Source organism: Oryzias latipes, chromosome 9, assembly GCF_002234675.1.
Source record: "Oryzias latipes chromosome 9, ASM223467v1".
Lineage (NCBI taxonomy): Eukaryota > Metazoa > Chordata > Actinopteri > Beloniformes > Adrianichthyidae > Oryzias > Oryzias latipes.
Window position 1 is genome coordinate 29,478,202 of NC_019867.2, and position 23,362 is coordinate 29,501,563.

Below are 23,362 nucleotides of genomic sequence, written 5' to 3' on the forward strand. Positions count from 1 at the left end.
AAATCAGGCTCACTAGTCATAACGTTTTCATGTATATTTAGTAAATTATACCAATAAGAAGTACTTAAAAGGCTTCAGTTTTATCAAAAAACATCGGAGTGCTTCATAATTCAAAGCAACTTATATGTGGATTAATTCTGGTTATGTTTACCTGATATTGATGTGATTTTGAGAGGAAGACGACGCTGCGTCAAAATGATTGGATCAGTGTGATTGTGAATACACTAATGTGGCTAACATGTAGTTAAATCAAACTGTTTTTTACGTGTTTCTGACAAGGTTGGGAGTAAGCATAGTCACAGTTACTTTGGTTTTAGCTGTACAAGTCTGTTTTTCACGCCTTGCAGTCAATGTTGGGGGTTAGCCTACTGGGATTGTAAATAGTAGGGCTCATTGGCAAGAGTCTGGCGATATGATACGTATTGCCATACATGTCCCGCAATAGATGTTGTGATACTGTATCATAGAGTATGAACATCTACCTGAATATTAATACACTTTTCATCGTAAAAAAATGGTAAAATTCCCATTTTTTTCAACGATCACAACGTTAAGCATCGCAACATACAAAGGTTTATTTTACCGCTGACCAAACATTTAACACAAAGTGATCATCACAAGATCTCGCTGTTGCATCGGTGCGGTGAGGAGCTACTCAAAGAGGCTCGGTGTGGAAAACCAAAGTCACATCCTAAAGGACGCTTAAACATGATGAAACAAATATCATCTTGACAGCATTTTAAATCACCAAATGAAATATCGGGATATATGGCTGAATCGCCCCCCCAGTAAATATGTTAACGTGATTACTGTGTGGCGTGTCACAAAGAAGTTCTACTGTTAATGTGAATGCGGTCAATAAAGTCTGACTGACTGACATGTATCTCTGATCCTTTTGTGCCTTAGAGAAGACATAAGTTCAAAAATGGGCATTCATTGACTTTTCAGCTGGTGCACCCAATAGTGTAGAAAAAACAATATATTCCTCTGTAAATTTTTTAATAATAGAATAAAATAAACTTTTGTCTCTTATAGTTTCCGACTGCCTTTGTTGTATAGGTATTATCTTGTACTTTACTTCACTTTTGAGAGGAAAAACATATGCTTTTTACTTATTTTTTTAAAATCTTTTTCTAAATTTCCATCCTAATTTATGCTCCATTTGATGAGTTCTCCTCATGCAGGAATCTTCTCTTTTTTCCAACAGGGAGCACGATGAGGAAGAGGAAAAAGCAGAGCTGGAGGAGGATTAGGTGTTTTCACGCATTGATTAATGGCTTTCCAAAGCAAAGCACATTGAAAGGAGCCGACCGATCAATAAATTAACTGCCCAAATTCATCATTTTCTACAACAAAAGCTAATTATTTAGACGGCTGCAGGGAAAGAAAAAAAACTGAGTCCGTTTTAACAAGAGTTAATTTAGCAGACGCTGGTCCTCCTGCAGGTGAAGCTGCTGCAGCTGCTGGAGCTTCACATCAGGAATGTTTAGCTCACAGCCAACACTGAAGAAAACTGCCTTTTTCATTCTTTGGAGAAAGGCTCGGTTTACCTTCATGCAGTTTTTTTTTATGGAATTACTGGAGGAAACTGCTTTGTGTCACACTAACCAGAAATCCCACCATGATCATTTGGGTTTGACAAGCCCCCCATTCTCTTTTATTGTTTCATTTTCTTTTCAATATCATTTCCATTATGTTCGCTTTAAACTCTTTTATTTTGACAGTAAATGAATCCATTTCCTCTTGCTGATTTCTTTATATCACGCCATCTTCCACACAAATCTTTCTTAAGCAGTAACCAGAGGGTTTTGCTTCTTTGTCTGCTAAATTTGTGGATCCCATTGGATAATTTAGCTTTGGCTGTCCATCATTTCCTTTATTTTTAACCTCTTCATGCTGTCTGTTGTTATTTCTCCACCTAAGACTCCACCTAATTAAACATTACCTTGAGAGGAAAGAACATTGAAGAATATTTTTTGTATAATTGAAAATAAAGCCAGGCATGATGAGTCTAACTATCTTAAGCAGTGGAATTTTAACACATGCATTTGTTTAATCATGTGTGTATAATTCAGGGGTATTTAGTTTATTTTCATTTATGTCACTTTCTTTTTCTTATTTAATTTTGCTTGTTATTCCGTTTAAACAGTTTCTAGCATTAGGCTGCGTTCACACTGAACGCTGGCGAACATGTTCAGCCGCCACCAAAGATTCTTTAGAGGAGTGGCGGCGGACGCGACTTTGACGCACGAATTTCGATCAGTGTGAACGCAGCTTTAGTTTAACCTTTAGAAGCAGTATTTAAAAGTAGTAAACTTATTCAAAACCTGCAATATTTTGCTAAGTTTGCATTTTGGGAATTTTGTTTAGCTTTTTTCTATCGTTCATTACTGATTTATTTTTATTTAGTAATCCGTTTGATTGAAAATTTTCATTTCAGAATTCATTTCTACTGTCTTGCATTCTTTTAGCGAATTTTTTAAAATTTGTATTTAATTTGACATTTTTTTCAATCACTGTTTTGATTTATTTATGTTTTTTATTTAATAAATAAACTCCAGTAATCCAGTGTGGAAGCTGGGATGGTCTGTTTCCTCTTTTGCAGTTTAGCATTGTTTTGAGTTTTTTTTTATTTTTATGGGACTCTGACAGCAAACAGATTACATTCATGTTTTGCTGATTTCAATCAATGAAGCTTCTTGTCAGCTTCAACACATACATTAAGTTTTTAGCATCTTTGATTTTCACTTTATTAATCGTGATTGAGTGAACATTTGGCAAATAACACACCTAAGCTGGTGAAGATTTCCTGAACAAATATTTGTTCTCAATTTGTCTGTGTTTTTATGCATCCTGTTGGACATTGACAGCCTTTAGCATATAAATAATAGTGATTTTGGTTTGTTTTAATGTTCTTCAGGTTCTTTTAGGCATTCCTACAGGCTGCTTTGGTCCGTTCCTTGTTGGAACATCAAACAGACGTGTTGGATTCCTTTCAAATCAACACAGCAGTTTATATATAATTAACAAGTTGGGAGAATAGTTTCAAAAGAGACTTTTTAAATCATAAATTATCATTACATGTTAAGTGTGGTAAAGAAAGAGGACCTACACAGCGTTCCTGCTATAAGTCCTGGAAAAACTCTTCCTGTTTGAATCCTATGAACTGAAGTTTTCCATCAGAAATCATTTTAGTCATGATCAGCTAATCAGCACTCTGAAATCCTGAACCAAAACCAGCGGGTTTCTTTTTCCATCACACCCTCATAAATCAATGACGGGACTGGTAAAGGGAACTTTACAAAGGCTCAAAGGCTTCGCTTCCACTGCAGGTTAATTGAGGCTTTATTGGTTCAAATCCTGGAGGGTTAGTTAGCGCCCAAGTGACGGTAATTCAATTGAAACATTTGCAGTTCATTTACACTCTGCAGCTTGCTCACACTCACATGAGTGTAGCGCTGTAACCTTGGTACATGCAGCTTTAAAGCGGAGCCACATTCATTTACATATGAGCGTGCCGTTAAGGTCCTGTTTGACATTCAATTAAAATGTTTACATTTCTGCTTAATTAATTGGGCAAAAGGAGGCAGGAAAAGACGAATGGACGGGCTGCTTTGACAGGAGGCCAATAACTGTGTGCACTTGTGGATGTGTGTGCATGCATGTGTTAAGGTCACGGCGAGCTGACTATTATAATTCATCTGTATAGACGTGTATTCAGCAGGGATTATATTCTCTTCTTCAGCCGGATTTCGTCCTCGTTGGTGTTTAATGCACCTCTGCTCTGATGCATCTGCGTCTGCGTAAAGAACCGGCATCAGACATTAGACATAACCACATTCATGACTTGGATTTTCTAACTTTCATTCGATTTTTATCTTACATTCCAGTAAAGTTCAGGGAAAAAGCTTTTATGATCTAAATACTATTTCTGAACCCCTTCTATCCACCATGTCTGTATGTTTAAATGACATGGATCTTTAATGGTTTCCACACAAACCTCAGTTGAGCTTCAATTTCAACCAAGTTAGCATTTTTGGCAGCATGGTAGTTAGGATGGTTTACCAGAAAGAAGAGGTAGATAAACACAAATAAACGTCAAACCATAATCCAGATAAAATGACAATTACACCTTTGATCAAACATTTCACAAAAGGACAAGCATCGTCTGAGCTTTAAAATAATGTTTAAGTCACAAGGTTTTGGACGAAGATGCGGGCGACGAAGGGTAAGGGTCGAGGCGGAAGGCAGAACAGGAAACAGAGTCCAAGTTCCAGCCCAAGGTCAGACGCAAAGCTGCGAAAATACAGGGGATGACAAGCAGGTAGGCAGATACTGCACTGAATATATAGAGGCTGTGTGATTGCAGAGGAGAGACAGGTGGGTAATGAATGAGTGGAACCAGCTGGGGGCATCCAGGTACTGAGGGCAAGGGCTGATGGGTAATGTAGTGTGGAATTCCTGCTGATGGGGGGGGGGGGGGGGTGACAGGGGACCAGTCCTGACAGAAATGTCAAAAAACTAAACAAAATAGGAAAATGCAGTGGAAGTCACTAGTTGCATTCCCATTGACTATGAAATAGCTCAAATTGAATTTGGGATAATAAATTCGACAATTTTAAAAAAACTCGCATTTATCGGGAAAAAGGTTTTGTGCTTGGAGGAGGGATTTTTATAGGCATATAGAAATTGACATATTTCGGCAAAATTGCAATAAAGACTCTGATTCCAAATTTAATGAGTCACATGATCAACAACCAGATAACGATGCGCTTCTTGGTAGCGGCTGTTGGATCCACAGCTCCTCTGGAAAATCACCAACCACCATTTCCCAAAATGCTTTCATCTGTAGCCACTCCCATGTGTGAGGAGCTCGCCGCTAACCCTTTGATAGATGATGATGAGCGCTAGTGCCATGGCAGAAATGTGAATGGATCTGGTGTCAATCAAAGGATTGTTCACATCCATCAAAATGTTTCTGAATGACTTGAATGGTTTGTGCTTATTTGCATAACTAGGATTGAAACAGTGTAATTGCTTAATTGTGTTTTTTGGACATTTCTAGAATTTTGATAAAGTTTTGTGCATTTGTGTTGTGGAAACGTAGGTATTAATTGGATGATGATGTTTGAGTTTTTTCAAATGCGTCTTCAATGTCTCTGTTCTGATCAAAGTTTTATGGTTAATACGGAGCATATCCAGTATCGCTTCATTGCCAAATAAGTTTCAGTTGAAATAATTGAATCGGTGAGTTCAAAAGGGGCCCAAGTCCAAGAGGTTTGTTTTTCCAGGAAGTGATTTAAATTGCATAGCTTAAAGGGAGGCTACACCAAATGATTAATACTTTACCCAGATTTAGCACCAGTTCATAGCTTACAAATGTTATAATATGAAGCACCTCCCCTTTATCATTTCAGAGGACTAGCAAACTAAAGTCTCTGGACTTGGGCCCTTCTTGAATTAAACAGGGGCGCTGCCATATTGGATAACTAGTGCCGCCATCTATGGGATAAAGCTAAACCCATGCAAGAGAGGCTCAAGTCCAGGAATTTGGCACCTAATGCATTTTAAATGTCAAGCATAGTCAATACATTACAACGGACTTGGTAGTTTTTTGCACATAATCAGATAGCTTTTCCCTTGAAGACCGTAGAACACAGAATATATCTTTTTTTTAAAATAGTGGACTTGGGCCCTTTTTGAACTAACTGGTTCAATTGTTAAACGTCATCAATTAGCGATGTCCCATAATAACTATCTTTTCTGGTTTCTTATTTTGTTTTGTTTTTAACACTTCATTTTGACATCTGGAAATTACTTGTGTTTTTTAAAATGTTTGAATTATAATTTGTTTCTTTTTTGTGTTTTGGTTTCTGGAATTTTGGTTTGATTCTGCTTTTTATTTTATTTTATTAAATTTTGTTGATCATTAACATGTTTTTGCATTGCGTGATTTGTTTGTGTAATTTGCACTCCAGGGCCACCGTACTTTTCTGATCCCTGTTTCTTTTTCCCAAGTGACCTTTATAGTTTGACAGTCATTGCTGAGCGTAGAACTGAACATTTAGGAGGCTTAACAATGGTTCAAAATAATATGCTCTCATAAATGTCCCTTTCCATTCAACATACACTTCTTTAGACTGTTATAGGATCCAGACGCCACAGTCAGGAATGTCATCAAATGAAAACTAACTCATTTGTGTCAACTTTTCCAATAACTTGCTGCCAACAACAGTTTAGCGTTTGGCAGCCTTAAAAAAGGATTTTCAACAGAACACTGACAAATAACCTTAATTGGAAGATTAAAAGGAAAAGATTTAGCTTTTTCGGAATGGTCAAATCTAGTTCATTAAATTTAAAAGCCAGTTATGTCAGTTTGTCCTTTCAGAATAAAATGCAGAACAGCCCTAACTGTGTTAAATCCAAACCCCCATTGTTCTTAGATGCATGTTTGACAGGCTTCATTCTAGAATTTTGATTGTCATGTCACTGTGAGCAATAGCATCTAGGGTTAACTGCCACGCCACAAGTCATGCTCTTTTTTCCCACACAGTGTTAGCTTAACTTTCTTCCATTTGTCCAGATTAGTCTGCATCTTTGCCAGATAAACATGTTTTTTAAATCCCCCGCCTACTTAATATCTTTGGAATCCATTGAAAACGAAAATCTTGAATTTTTTACTTCTCTGTTCAGATTTAAGCAATGTTTCTGTTTTTTTTATTGATTAAGTAACCCGATACTGTGCAGTGAGACTGTATTGTTGCTTAATATAGAGGTAAGTGACTTTTGAAAGTACTAATCGACCAGATCATCTGCACAAAGTGGTAAATTATGTATTTTCCTCTCTACCTCCCTCACATTTGTCTTGCTCTTATCGCTGCAGCAGAGAAAAGTTAGATAAAAAGGCAGGATGGGGCAGTCTTGCTGTGTTCCCTAATGCTACAGAGAGTGGATATTACTCCACTGCGATGCGTTACTCTTTTGAACCAGTATTTTGCCTTTTGACCCATGTAATGATCGAAGTCCCAAATCCAAAATGTGATGAAGCAGCAAATAAAATGTTCTCACTGTGCATGTTTAAAGTCAGGAATGGTGCTGTATTAGTATCTGGATCATTTTTATCCTTCATAAAGCGTAACTGATCAGACGGTATAACAACTAATAATATTTTTTATATTTAACCTTCCTGTGATGATTTGTATACGGTCGATTTGATACAGTATAACTATAACAGTAATTTAGTAAGGAGCTAACTTCTTGTCTCTCTTATCTATGATTGATATTAAAGCTTAATCAAAGGTTGGAGAGAGATCGCAAAATAAAGATTTCTTCAAAAATCTTATGTAGAATACGGTCATTAAAACGTTTGAACTGCTTATAAAATTCAACTGTAAACACAGGCTCTCCTTAATGGTCGTGTCACACAGCCACTACGTATAGTTTGTGCATATTGCACGGATGAAAATTGGACATACATGAATATCCTATGGGAAAAGTGAGAAAAGTTCCAGTTCTTTACATGACATTTTTACAGATGTATCACGATTGAACCATGTTAAAACCACAGAAGAAGTAAAAATAAACAAGGAACACGTAAATCAATGTGGAACATGAACCGTGTGTGATTATTGCTCTGTTTATATGCACTTCATTAGTCATTCAAGCGTCAATTACGCTGTATGCGTGATATAAAAGTTATACATCGGTGATACATGCGTGAAAAGTCGGAACGGTTGTGGAAAGCAACAGATTTGCATATGCATCTTGAAAAACCGTGCATAATTGTGATAATTGCGTATGTTGTTTCTCTTCCGGCTTTTCCCATCAGGGGTCGCCACAGCAAACGAGTCGCATGGTAAACTTGGCAATGTTTTACGCCGGATGCCCTTCCTGACGCAACCCTCTCAAAGGAACCGGGCTCGGGACCGGCACAGAAGTAGAGAAGGGAACTGGGTATAAACTATGTAAAATATGGATAAACTGTGTAATTCTCGCCCGACCAAAAATTTCCGTGCAGCTCAAAACCAAATTCACGTACAGACCCGTCAGCTGAAACCCTCGATGGACATCTGTGCACATCGACGGATGACGAACGCAAGAAACACTTATAAATGACGTATATCACACATGGATCACAAAAGACCAAAGTTTCATGCGTGGAAAATGCGGAAAATGTACGTAGTGGCTGTGTGACACTCCTCTTTGCTTTACCTTGATGATTCACAGCTGTGAAGCTACGTCTGGCAATAAGCAAGTTGCAAAGTTTGCAGAAAAAATGACAGTGGTGGAGCTACTAGCGGTCTGGTGCAGAGAGAATTTCCTGATCTACAGTGTGAATGAAAACCAAACAAATTTTTACTAACTTGAGGAAGAACCGGACCAGTCACGACCTTAGACAACCTGACATGGTCCGTGACCAATGCATCAAGAGGGCGCAGCAGCGTCTGCACTGCTTGTGATGGATGAGGGATGAGGAGAGCCTACCTGCCTCCACCTCCACAGAGGCTTTAGCTCCTCCGGTTGGAAGAAGGTGAGGGGAGTGGCGAGCAGAGAAGATCAACACAAGTCTAAATCTCAATCAGATCATCCTGTACCAACCTATGGGTGGCGACTACAACCCCGGCCTGGAAAACCCAAAAACCTACGGCACTGATATGGGTCAAGACCCTAGAGGTGCATGTGAGAAAGATATTAACAAAGTGATTTTCTGAACGTTCCGATTTGGGATTTCTGATAGGATCACTTAAAAATGGAACCTTTTTGGATTACACAGGGCTCTAGACTAAATTTTTGCACTGGTGCACTTAACAGAGGGATACTCCTGCACAAACATCCCCAGGTATATACTCAGGTATATCCAGGAAAACGACAATTTTTTTATTTGGCTAAAAATGGCATAATCCTAATTAAAAGACCAGTGGGAGTGCTTTGAAATTGAACAAAAATATAGTTGGGGTGGAACTTTAAGTTGCTTAACTGAGCAGATATTTAAGTTAAAAAAAAACAATACAGCGAGTATCCAGAATCTCGTCATAGGTATGTCCTAATTTAAAATATTCCTTGACGGCAGCAGCTGTTTGGGTCAGCAGTAACATTCGTGTTTGTGGTTTATGGCGCTTCCTAACTGTCTATCAAAATGAAGAACACACGTCATCATCTAATCAGTGATGTCCCAAGATGCCTACATTTTCCAGTTTCTTCCTTTGTTTCATTTTAAACATTTGTTTTAATTGCTGAAAATTACTGAAACATTTCAGTTTGTTATTTTGTTTTTGTTCTTTTTCTTTCTTTTTTGGAATATTTATAGGAGTCAGGATTTGTTTTGATTTCTAAAACATGATGTTGTTTTTTATTATTTGTTGAGCTCATTTAATCGTTGTGATCTTTTAGATGTTTTTTGCGGAGGGTGATCTGATGATGTAATTTGAACGTCAGGGCCACCGTAGTTAATCCTTAAACAGCAGTAATGTCGCAGCAACACCTAAATAACAAAAAATGACTTTTTGACAAATCAACCTTTCGCACGATCCCCGTGAATCAGCAAATTCTGATGCAGAGAAACGCGGCTTTTCTTTCTGGCTTTGCACCGACATGCAACACATTATGCTGCTAATGTAGAGCTGCGGCAAAAAGCCGCTTTTGGCGGTATCCGCTAATAAACGCTAAAGCTCCTCTGTGAAAGATCTTTAACATACCTTTTTTCATCCACTCCAACTGTCGGGCACATGTGCACTGAGATTTTCAGTGTCACCGAGATTATGCGTTTTTTCCCCCCACAGACCGGCTGGGCACGTCAGTGCCGCCGTAGATTTTTTTAGGGGTGCACCAATGTTAAATCCAGTCGCACGTGCGACCAAATTGGTCTCACTCTAGAGCCCTGTTTCAGTAGGTTTAAATATAAGAAGTCATTCTTCGTTTTTTCCTGTTTAAGGGTATATTTAAAGGAGTGTGGTGTCTTATAATCCTGTTCTTCATTAAATGAAGTTCCAAACACAAATAATGCTTCTCTCGCTTCCCCGTTGGAAAAACTTAAAGTTAGAAATTCAGTTGCAAATATTTTAATAATCTTATGGTAGAACTCTATTTGCCAGTTCCCTTTATTTCATCCTGGATTCTGTCTCCAAATCTTTTTCATTACTCAAATACTATTTTTTTCTCGGTCAGAGAAAGAGGAGTCAACAAATGCTTAAATTTTTCTCTGATGTGAGGTTTAAAATATTTTCTTTAAAATCTTCTGTTGACTGTCTGTTTGTACCATCTGCCCTTTTTAATCAAATGCCTGTAGGTCTTTAAATGACAGGCTAAACAATAGCAGTGATACATTTGGTCTCCATCTCCCTTTTTATTTTTTATTATTTATGTCAATGCCCAATTCTCCAACCGCCTATTCAGACAGCACTTCATTCTGAGAATGCACCTTGCTCAATAATTGTGTTTGAGATTAAGAAGGTAGCAACTCTTAAGTAGCTTTATGACATGGTGAGAGATGAAGTTCCCTTTTGTCAATGCCAAACATCCACTGAGCAAATATCTGCCTTTAACAGACGGCAGCTCTATCTTTAGGAAAAGGGGAGTCAGTAAGTGTAAGCGTATAACTTCATCCATTTAGCCCCGGGTCATGTTTATTTCATCAATATAACAGTAAATACAGAGCTGGGGAATAGATATTGAACAGATTAAAATGACCACATTTTCCGCACCATAAGGCACACCATCTATGAATGGTCTATTTTCAAGCTCATGTCACATACAAGGAACTATGAGGTACACTGAGCGAGACAAACGAGTCAGGGATAAGTCCATCAGTCAGTCAGACTTTGGGTGTATTCATGCTGGATACATTTGGTCCGCTTAAAGTGAACCAGAGTTCGTTTTCCCCGATAATCCTGAACAATTTCCAGTCTGAATAAACCCAATACGATCCTGGTCCAGGACCAGAAACCGCTCCCGGACCCATCTTTGGAGGTGGCCTCGGTTCAGTTCCAATCAGGCTTTCGCTCCGAGTTTCCTCAGTTTGAATAGGCTCCGTGCTCCGAGTGGAACCACTGAACCAAAATGGCAACCATAGCCGGACATTATAGGATGTAAACGCAGTAATGGAGCAACAAGAAGGTACAGCAACTCAATGAAATGGGGTCGGATAAATCCAGGCTCATTAAAACAACTTTTAACGTGACACAAGTTGTTTCTCACTGTTTTCCTGACGATCTGTATGTCATAAAGACTTATCAGCGCACCTTCTTAACCGTCGTCTCCTTAGTAACCATCTTGCACCAGAGCAACAAGTAAAAGCTTGTGTACTGACTTTCAAAACTGGTCAGCCAAATATAAAGTTTGAATCAGTGAACTATCCTGACAAGCACTGCAAAGCACAGGACTTTCATTATTCCTTCTCTCACCTCTTTGCTCCGCCCTCCTAAATCCTGGCCATTGACTGAAGAGATCTTTAGTCAGATGGTTTTGTTTATAGTCTTTGGTGCAAATCAGAGATGTCTGGTTGACGGCAGCCTGAATGCATACTAAGTGCAAGATTCAGGATGCGATCTGGACCAAATTAAACGGATTCAGTCCAGATTAACAAACTGAATACACCTTTATATTTACTGCGTTCACTCTATAGAATTTGTTTGTAGCACACCACATAAAAAAAGTGTTAGCCTATCAATGCAAAATGTGTCACTGTTCGCACAGTGACACATTTGTCGCATTAGCATATTTGCACTAACACCCTGCCTTGAAAGGAACTTAAAGAAATATTTTATGGAAAAATATAAAAGTCAGTAAAGGTAAACTTGTTAAACAACTCCTTAAAACGTGGAAAAGAAAAAAGGTGAGCTGTGCAGGGAGTTGCTGTTGTTATGAAATGAGTTTAGTATGACCCGGAAACATCACTGTTGTTCAATGTCAGCCTTGTTGATTTTGGTAAAGCAATCTCACATTCATCGCTTTGAGTGAGATGAATTGTACGGAGCCCGTCTCCTGACATTAAGATATTAAAATATATCTTGTTCCCACAGATTATTATCTTGTTCCCAAAGATTATTATCTCGTTCGCACGAAATACTATTCCGTTCCCACAAGATACTATTCCGTTTCCTCGAAATGATTTACTCGTGCAAACGCAATAATTAATTCACGTCATAAGTCATTCACGCGGATGTGTTCTCTGTACGCTGGCAGAAAAGCCGCTTTCAGAGGTAACTTCCGTATCTCTGTGACCCACATTCGTTCAAAAAGGGAACATAAAAAACAAAAATGATCACTTTATTACTGTCTCAATGAATATAAGAAAAATATCAAAAGATTTATGATAACTAGGCTGCTTTTGTCATGGGAGCCGGTTTAGCTCATGCTGGTTTGCGGCACCTTCCATCCGTGAAACCAGGGTTCGAATCCGGGCTGTTCCCTATTCCTTCTTCTACCTCTGTGCCGGTCCCAAGCCCGGTTGCTTTGAGAAGGATGTGTCGGGAAGGGCATCCGGTGTAAAACATTGCCAAGTTTACCATGCGACTTGTTCGCTGTGGCGACCCCTGATGGGAAAAGCCGAAAGAGAAAGAAGAAGGCTGCTTTTGTCACACGATAGCTCCTGCTAGGCTACTACTAGCTCCGCCACAGAGCTCTTTGATGTATGCCGGCATTTGGGCAACTGGCTGGTCGGTTGACAGACAGCTGATATTGTAGTTTAGGGTCGAATAGGAATAATAATATTCAGGACTTGTATTTGATTAACTTTAGCAGTCAGTCACTTTACATTCGAAGGCTATTAAGCTATATGCTAACTAACTAGCCGATCATTTATCCTGTATTTAATTTACGTCATAGATTTACAGCAGATACCTTCACATTTCTGTTTGTCTGTGTCTCATTACATTGCATTGAAGACACGGAGGATGTTTAGAGGACAAATTTATTTATTTTAAAAAGTACAAAAGCATCCATCGTATTCACGTTCATTCACATCTGGTACGCCCTCCGTCATCTTGCTGCAAAAGCCGCTTCCTGCTGCTACTTCCGTGTCTCTGTGAGCATTCAATAGGGGTAAAAATAAAAGCAAGAATGGTCGATCTGATATTGTCTCGATGTACGTCACGTTTCCCAGCATGCTTAGCGGCCAATCATTGGTCTTGACAAACAGAAATGTGAAGGTATCTGCTGTAAATCTATGACGTAAATTAATAACAGGATAAATGATCGGCTAGTTAGTTAGCATGTAGCCTAATAGCCTTCGAATGTAAAGCGACTGACTGCTAAAGTTAATCAAATACAAGTCCTGAATATTATTATTCCTATTCGACCCTAAACTACAATATCAGCTGTCTGTCTGTCAACCGACCAGCCAGTTGCCCAAATGCCGGCATACGTCAAAGAGCTCTGCGGCGGCGCTAGTAGTAGCCTAGCAGGAGCTATCGTATGACAAAGCAGCCTAGTTATCATAAATCTTTTGATATTTTTCTTATATTCATTGAGACAGTAATAAAGTGATCATTTTTGTTTTTCATGTTCCTTTTTTGAACGAATGTGGGTCACAGAGACACGGAAGTTCCCGCTGAAAGTGGCTTTTGCCGGCGTACAGATAGCATATCCGCGTGAATGACTTATGACGTGAATAATTATTGCGTTCGAACGGATTAATTATTGCGTTCGAACGAAATAATTATTGCGTTCGCACGAGTTAATCATTTATTGCGTTCGAACGAAATAATTATTGCATTCGCACGAGTTTATCATTTTGAGGGAACGGAATAGTATCTTGTGGGAACGGAATAGGATTTCGTGCGAACGAGATAATAATCTGTGGGAACAAGATATTAATCCGTGGGAACAAGATACATTTTAATATCTTAATGTCAGGATACGGGCTCCATAGAATTGAGATGAGTGAGAAGATCCTTTTTTTATTCCAACATACACATCTCAACGAAGGTCACCCAAATCTAAACTTGGTTAACGCTACAGAAAGTAAATGAAATTAAACTCAAAAGAAAACAACTTAAGAATGTCAAATAAATAAACAAATCCCATAAAGAAAATATTAATACACCGTACATTGCCTTAGAACAGACTAAAAACGGTAAAAAATCAATTGAAGTTGAATTTCACTTGAACGCAGAACATATAAACGTGGTGATCTTTACTCAATTTATTCTCAACTATGTTTCTGTTTTTCTTCACGTTTCCTTTATTTTACCGTTTCTCTCTGCTACCTTCCGGCACTCTTCGTCCTCCTCTTCCTCGGTGGGCGGGGCTCTGATCCAGGCTCGGCCCACAGGGGGCGTGGTTCAGCGCTGTGACGGGGTTCGGAGCTCCGTCTGCGGGCTCGCCTGTCAGCGGCTCCGGCTGCCTCCGCCTCGGTGCTCCCCTCAGCATGGATGTGGGCTCGGTGCTCCGCGGCCTCCTGCTGCTCCTCTCCGCCTCCTGGCTGCACGCGGCGTCCCGCAGAGGACCGAGGGTCACGGAGAAGGTGGGTGACGTGACGGCAGGAGCACCGCATCGTTTCATGCACGCGCCTCTCCGTCGGTGATGCAGCAGCTGCGGGCTTCTTGACGCGCGTGCAATGCTCTATCGTGGTTGCGTGAGTGCGCGTGACTGTGCAGACGCTTGTGTCTGCCCGCGTGTGCGCAGATTTGTTCCAGAATGTGAGCATGTAGGACAGCCCACACGAGCACGCTCACGCGCGTAAACACACAGCTGTACACGTGGCCTTTAGAAAGGATATTCACGCGGGCCGTGCACGCGCGCTTGCTGCCTCAGTTTGACCTCAATTTATTTCAAGTTTTTTTTTTTTTCTTTTAAATGTTCAGTCAGATCAACTCAACAATAGAAACCAACAGAAAACAGATTTTATTCAGGAAAACTGCTCATTTTTCATGCCTGTTTGGTCAATATAATACTCCAACTGGATCAATCTACAGACAATAACACTCACTTCAGAAGATCTCAGTTGGTCCAGACTTTCATAGAACAAAGCTTGTCCATGCTGGCAGGAAAACATCTCATGGTTGGTTATTCCACTAAAGGCCACTACGTACATTTTGCGCATATTGCACAGATTAAAAATGGTCAAATGTGAATATAGGTGGAGAAAGTGAGTAAAGTTGAGGTGAAATCTTAAGAGATGTACACGAATAAACCACGTTAAAACCACTGACGAAGTACGAATAAACCATGCAAAGAACATGTACGCACATTTATGATGAAAGCAAGAAACGCTAATGAATTACGCACATTTTTGCCTGTACTGTTTGTAAATAGTTTTTAAATTATACCACCTTATTTTTCTACAATTATTTTGTTTTTATATTATTCTATTTTCTTTTATGATTACAATTCTGCTTCTGTAACGCACAAATATCAGACGTGTGGAATCAATAAAGTACTTCTGATTCTGATTCTGATATCCCGCATGTATCATGAAAGACCGAACTGTTACAGAACTGTCCATTGTGGCTGTGGGACGGCCTTTAGCAGCTGTTACTTGGATCTGGTGACTGAGGTCCTAAAAGGACCATGAACTCCTTGTAAGGAGACCAGCTGTCAGATGGAACCTCCTCCTGCTCGAAGGAGCCATCAGAAGACAGTGGTCAGGAGGGGACAGATATGGTCAGCAACAACCCTGACCTGTTTCCACATTGCTGCCTCCAAAACTCTGAACCACAAACCTGACTTGCCTCAGGTTCTTTGGTTTCATAGCCTCAGACATGGCTTCTGATTGTCACCTCTTTCCTACCTCAAATGAACCAGCGTTTACCTGGTTTAACCCTTTCATTCTGGAAGTGTTGCCGATGACATCTGAATAACTCTCACTCTTTGACAGATGGTAACTCTGACGCCATCAACATGAATCAGCGGATTCAGAAGCGAAGGAAAACAGTTTTGCATAACGGCAGATTCTGCGCTTCATTGTGGAAACGATTAATATTACTGCACTCGAAAAAATGTTAAACTGGAAATCAAGCTTCCAAAACATCCGTCCGGTCAGGGAATTCCATTAAGAGACCAAATTTGAAAGAGTCAGTCCAAAAAAAAAAAAAAGAGTGAGGCCCTAGTCTGAACACTTAAACCAGCAATTTAGTAAAGACCAGTTGGGAGCAAACTAAGTACCAAACTAGAACCAGGAAACCAAATATCTTCCAGGAGTAGCCCCACCTTTGTTAAAAAGAAAAAAGTTCAAACAGCCCAGGGTGTTGACATCGGGAGTTGTTGGAGACTGACTATTATCAGCTTAGCAGACAAAATGGTGATGGGAAATTGGGTTCATTTATTAGTAAAAGACAGTATGGTCCCATAGACAACAACCCCTGATGAAAATGTCAGGATTTGATATTATAAGTACAGCAGTACAGTATAATTAAAGCAGAATACGGTATTACTGTAAGCATGAAAAACAGGTACATTGATTGTCTACTGAACTTTCTTTCCAGCAATGCCTCGAGCAGTGGCCGGCAGCAGTCTGAATTTAGCACAACAACATCATCAGACCAACAAGTCCCCTGCAGAACATAGGAAAATACAACTAGCTCCAAACTCAGGCAATCACACATACATCTTGGGATTGCATAAGGTACAATACAGTACAGAACCGTATATCCTCCAGTAGTAGCCCAGGTGTTTATTTAAAACATTCCGGCATTTAAATATGGTCTATGGAGCCTGGTGTTTATTTGTCACGAACGCCTATTCAAACATGATGTTTATTGGAAATACAGTATTCATTGAAGAAGCGGTGGAATAGAGACTGTGGCCTTAAGATGAAAATCACGTGGCAAGAAGAGTGTGCAAGAGCCTATCCCCACGCCATCCCCCTCCCCCCTGAACCACTGAAGACGACCTTCGGTCATGCTGATAGATTCAAATCTGTCCAAATGTAAAAGAAGAAATGAGTTTATTATGACAGAGAAACCCTTTTCAGTTCCATGTTCAGTGTCCATAAGTCTGAGTTTTGGATTGCAGATCTTTGCTTACCTTCACCTGCAGGAACTTCTCTGACTGTCTATCCGCTTACGAGGGTTTCTGCTGTCTGTAATCCAAGTATAAGCAAGTATTAATCCTGCTTTCCCCTCATAATATTCTGGTATGTGCAACCTTCTTACCTGTGATGGATTTTGGGGATGTTTTGTACAAGAACGTCTCTATAACAATTAGGGATGGGCAATATATCTATTGGTGCCTGTAGCGGCTGATATTAGCACAATTTGAGTTTGTTGGTACCGGTCCAATATAAAAAAAAAAAAACTACCAATATTTCTTCACAAACTATTGCACTCCTCCCTGCATGTTTTATTTTCTTTAACCGTTTTTCTTTAATTACCTTTATTGTGCATGTTGTCGTGTTAAAATGTCTTATTTAATGACGTGTCATGTGACCTCTTGGCCTTTTTTTTTCTGGTTAAATAAAGGTTAAATCAGTGCAGATATTGGAGTCCTTATTTTCTGTTTCATCCTTGACTTTGTTCCTGGAAAACCTTGAGTTACCGATTCAGGACCCTTCTGCTCTGTGTCATCTCCTCTCGCAGGTCTTCTTTGACGTGACGGTTGGGGGTCATGAGGTGGGACGCATCGTCATTGGCCTGTTTGGAGAGGTCGTCCCTCAGACTGTCAATAACTTTGTCGTCCTTGCAACTGGAGAGGTGGGGAACGTGCACAGTTGGCCTGCAACTAACAAGGATTTTAGTTGTTGCTCCATTGTTGCTTTGTTGACTAAACTGTCGATTGCGTTTTTTGTTGGACGTGGTTATTTTGAAAGCATTTTTTTCTGCTTCCACTCAGTCAATGATGCAGCAGAGAGTCATATAAACACCTCCATGTTTTTGTTCTGAAAATGTTTTAGGGTGTTTTGCCCATTTGAGTGAATTTCTTGATCATCTCGCCCTTCAGAAAATGTGTTTTTCTTCTCAGTATTTCTTATGAAGATGAATCCTTTCGCCCAAATGCACAGATGAGACTTTCTTGGTCCCATCAGCATTGACACTGTATTTGTTTTGTCAGCCAATAACGTTGTTGGTTATGTAATGAACTTGGAACCAAGCATTTATGAAAAAGTCTTACTTTGTGACCAAATCAGTGCATCTTTGCGCATGAAGAATTGTCTACTGCTGTTGCTGTTCTTTTCTAGTTTTGTTTCTCTAAACGGTTTTTGTGTGTCTCTGCAGAAAGGTTATGGCTACAAAGGAACCAAGTTCCACAGAGTTATCAAGGACTTTATGATCCAGGGGGGAGACTTCACAGCTGGAGATGGAACTGGAGGTGAGACCAGCTCCAAACAGGCCACGAAGCCTCCATATTTGGTCACTGATTCGTTCATGTAGAGATGTCCATAAAAACGAGGAACAGCACGGTTAACGTGTGTTTTCAGACGACCTGGATGTTAATTAAGGCTCTTCTTAATGAGTATCTGCACAATTAAAGCAGGAACGCTCTAGAACAGAGTCAGCAACAAAAAGCTGCTTTGTGTGACGAATGACTTTGTTGGCTGAAAGAAGAGATTCTGCAGATTCCATGGCTGTAAGAACAGAAACAACTCCAGTATGAACACTGGATGGGTGTCTTCGTTCATTTTGCTCATAAGGCGTGGGTTTTAGCAGCACTATGAGGATACAAACAGTCTGGAAGTTTATTTTTTTTATCTTATTACTGTCAGATTCATCTCCAACATCCTTAAAAATCTCAGCTTCCAGCAGACCAATAGAAAGCGGCGCAGCTATGGAAAATGTTTATTACAACAAGAACATGCATTCAAAACCCACACCAACACAACTGTCAGTAAAATTCAGGCTAATGGTAATCCTGTTGTGCTTAAAATCAATTCAATCTTACTAGTTAATTCAAAATTCCACACTACTTTATATTTGAGCTCTCCGTGGAGCTAGTGGTGATCAGCAAAAGAGATTTTTGTTTCTATGCACAATGTGCACATCCTTCTTGTCAAAAGTTCAGATGTTGTTTGTTTTCGTGGGAGAAACTGACACGCTGGTTGACGTCATGAAATGGGCGGCACCCACAAAGGGAGAAAGGCGGGGCCTTAGAGAATGAGTCGTCTTACCTGGAAAATGAGCTTCGAATATAACTCATATTTCAGAAATAATTTGCTCTTTAGTGTGCCAAAGGTAATATTTTGTCATAAATATGGATTTAGTTTCTCTGAAAGGCTTAAGAAAAGCATGATATAATCCCTTTAAGAAGGATATTAACCAATGATATTAAAATACAGAGAAAAAAACAACACTATTGTTTGTGACAACAGGAAACCCGTTTTGAGTAGTTGCTTTGTTTAAAAATACTGTTAAAAATACTTCTCCAATCATCTTCTTCTCTACTTTCATAGTGTTCTCAGTGTTAATTTAATTATTAATTTTTTTAGCAAAATAAAAAAGCAGGTGTCGTCTTGCAGAGTGGGAGGAGTTCATTAGAAATTCACCTGAATTTCTGAATGTCACCTATCCATTCGTACAGTTTAGATCCAGATTCCAGCTCAGACGAGGAAAACAAGACGTACGTAGATCTATTTGTCTGAAGGTGGATGCATCAGAATGGAGCAGAGCAGGGAGCTTGTGGTGAACTTTTTAGATTATTTTTTTCCATCTCCTCCTGATTCAAAACAATTTGAATAAAGAAATACTCAGAAATGCAGTTTTAAGCTTTATTTTCTTCCATACGTCCTCCATCATGAGGAAAATGCTAGCTGAAAATGTAAAATAAAAACAATTCTCATCAGAGTGGGTCTTTTGGAACAAATCCGTGATGTTGTGTATTCGTGAACATTCTTCTCGTCTGCAGGTCACAGCATCTACGGAACGACGTTTGCAGATGAAAACTTCAAACTGAAGCATTTAGGAGCCAGCTGGGTGAGTGTCATCAGGCATGCAACCCAAAGCACACCAATGCAAGTTTTGACTGCATAAATGTTCTAGAATTCAGACACAGTGTTGACACAAGCACTTCTGGATTTTAGAAAGATAAAAACTAACTGCTGACATAACTGAGTTATGTAGTACTGAGTTGGTACCTTTTGGCAGCACCATGTGACTTATTTGATAAAACTTTTAAAACCAGGCAAAGCAAACATGAAAGCTCAGATTGTGGTTCGTCTTTTTATGGAAAAAAACTGAACTGAGAAAAATAGAAGTTTAATATACAGTCTTTCTGGCAACTACAAGCCTTTTACTGATACGTGAAAGTTATGAGACAGGAATATTGGTTCCTCTCCCACGTTTCATAATTTCTCTCAGTAAATATGAGTCATTACTCCTGACCAGGTGAGCATGGCCAACGCCGGCCCGGACACCAACGGCTCTCAGTTCTTTATCCTGGCTGCCAGGGCGCCGTGGCTGGACGGGAAGCACGTGGTCTTTGGCAAAGTTCTGGACGGAATGGTGGGTGGATCTGAAAAAACCAACACCTCCCTCAAAGCTGCATCTTTTTTCTGTCACTCCTTATGATTCCTTTACGGATGATTCCTTTCCATTTACGGATGCAAAAAGTTTGATTTTTTACCTGAAGAATCTCAGAAAATGCTGAAAATACAGTGTCTTAGTTCCACTAAAAATGTAAACAATTAATGTTTGAGTCCTAAAAACAAACACAATGTTGTTGAAAAGAAATAGAACGCTGCTGAAAAGATAGTTAAAAAAACACATGCTTCCAAAAAAACTCAAAATGACAAGTGACACTAAATTAAAAAAATCATTTCCTGAGAGGTGATAGATTGATATTGAAATTTTTTTTTGATGTTGAACAAAAAAAAGAGAAATGAGCATAGGAAAGCATTGTAAAAATCTATCCAAAATGTAGATAAATTAAAGATATACAAACTAAACAGTAATTAAATAACAATTTTCACACTTTTCTCTCTTGTTAAAACTCTCAAAGTTCAAACCATAGAAAAATAAGTGCAGGATTATAGAATGAAAACAAAGATCTGATCGGGTTAAAGATTTATGTAGATTTGGCAAACCGCTTGCATTCTTTACAAAAGATATGGCACAAAAGAGATTGATTGGCTTTGGTCTACAGCCAATCAGGTTGCAGAATGCAAAAGATCTGCAAAACAGCGAGACCCAGAAAGCTGGACCGGGATGAAGCGAGGAAACACTGTGTACGGCTTTAATAATAACAGCAATAATTATTTGGTAAAAAAAGCTGAACGCAAACTCCGCCCACACAGGAAGTGCTCCTCTCAATTAGACAAATGCTGGTTGTGTCCGAATTCCTTCTTTACTTACTACATAGTGCCTATAAAGTGTGTTTGCCATTTTGTAGTGCTGTCCGAATTTACTATTCCAAAATCCAGTGCCCTAGAAATTCTGCTGCCAATAACCAGTGTGCATCGATGCTCAATAAATTGGCAAATATAGACAACAATGCATTGCGGCGGAACCATTTTTGCCCAAAAAATGTCTTTCAATGTATCTTTTCCATAAACCATCAACGTTTTTGTCTTCAGAAGACAGTGGATTCTTAAATGATTTTGGCAAAACGCCCCTATTAATTAGATTTTAACTTCATGAAATCGATGATGTTATAGTCGCCGTTTAAAAAAAAAAATGGTGAGAATGGAGTCAGAATTCCTTTTAAAATCTAGGGTACTACATGGTGCCGAACCATATACATTTTTAGTAGTGAGGGGTTAGGGTGGGAGTTCAGACATAAACATGGTCCTTAAAAAAACATTCTTAAAGAGCAAATATTTCAGAGTTTACTTAGAAGACCAATGGATGATGCTTTCAGTGAAGAGTTTTGCTTTTGTGTTTTCAGTCTGTGGTTCACACCATCGAGCTGCAGGACACCAACGACAGAAACCTGCCGTACACCGAGTGCGTGATCATCAACAGCGGCAGGATCCCCGTCAAGGAGCCCTTCGTCGTGGAGGTGGACGGCTGGTAGCGCCACAGCGAGCTTCCAGTCGGTTAAAACAAGCGGAATCCCACATACTGCTGATAAATTCCACCTTAAATGGTGTCAAACGCTAACCTCCTCCGGGAGGCTTTGAAACCACTAACTGACATGAAAACGTAAATGCTAATTCTGAGCATGCTAATGTTGACCAGCCTAAAACTCCACTGTAAGATTTTGTATTTTTCAAAGAATTTATTAAGTGGTAAAGGAAAATGCATGATGGGACTTTACATCTGTAGGTTGGGGGTCATTTTAACATTCTTCTATGCCAACAGGAAAGCTTCAGGCTTCCTGAAACTTTCTTTTAAAAAACATTTTCACTGAAGCTTTGAACCTTTGAACCACTGTCTAATCAGACTTGTTTTCAGACTTTTGCACCGAGTGCCGCTGTTCACACTCCACACGCCTCTTCCTGACTCAGGCACAAAGCAGTCTGATGATACTGTGAGGAAACAAATCTGTTTTATCAGCTGAAACGTGAGGACGCAGCTGCCATCTTTAAGGCCACTACTGATCCGATCTGAGCATGCTCAGTAAGCTGTTCCAGGTCTTGTCTCCCCTAGGTTTTAGCATGAAAGTAGTAGTTAGAACCTTAACTTATTGATGGAAAATATGTATCAATGACATTGGAAACTTGACAGTCAAGATGCCAAATTTAGTTACTTTGCCAAACAACAAAACAGACTGAATGCATCTGAACCACACATATCAGTTTCAAAGGCTGCTAACATTTTTATGCAAAAAAAACTGAGTGCTAAAAAAATGATGCAACATATCGTCTTTGCAAAAAATAAGACAGCACAAATTGCACAAAAGTATAAAAAAGTTTAATTCCTGTTGGAGTTTGAGTAAATGTTCTCCTTGTTTAGCTGTTACTCCTGTTTTTGTTCAATAACAGAGGGGTTTTGTAGCAGCAAAACACGGATTCCTCTGGTTTCTCTCATGTTTCTGTTGCATGTGAAAACTCAAACATATGGTAATTTTTGTGTCACGGTTTTTGTCCATGAACAAATGTGCCAACATATGTCAAACTGCAGTAAACGTGCTGCTGACAGTCTCAGCTGATGTCCGGTTTTTCCTGGTTCAGTCCTGTTTGATTTCACCAGAATCATGAAAATAAATTCAAACATAAACAGTTTGTCTCAATTTCCTGGTGTGGACCAGAGAGATTCCGAAGTGAAAATTTCCTTCACAACTAATGATTGTCAGTGAAACAGCCATTACTAAAGAATTTCATTTACAGAAAGTAAAGCAAAGGAAGGTTCAAGTAAAGCACAGGCAAATAATAACGAATGCAGCTCATTCAGGTGTTTGACACAAAAGATGCTGAATCTGAATCTTCTGTCTTGTAGCAGGTGTGTGACAGAAACTACTAAAACTACTGATCATCAGGATGTTTTCCAACTATCTTCCACTTATCTGGGCTGGGGTCGTGGGCCACATTTACCTCTCCCCAGCCACTTCCTCCAGC

The 23,362-nt window shown here is 39.4% G+C and overlaps 1 protein-coding gene across 1 annotated transcript; it reads left to right on the forward strand.

The window, feature by feature from the left end:
* Positions 1–14,251: 14,251 nt before the first annotated feature.
* ppic (peptidylprolyl isomerase C) lies at positions 14,252–23,026 on the forward strand. Its single transcript, XM_004072808.3, has 6 exons — positions 14,252–14,461; positions 17,514–17,627; positions 18,150–18,243; positions 19,774–19,841; positions 20,253–20,369; positions 21,751–23,026. The coding sequence occupies exons 1-6, from the start codon at positions 14,366–14,368 to the stop codon at positions 21,877–21,879; spliced, it is 618 nt and encodes a 205-aa protein (XP_004072856.1). The 5' UTR covers positions 14,252–14,365; the 3' UTR covers positions 21,880–23,026.
* Positions 23,027–23,362: the final 336 nt, after the last annotated feature.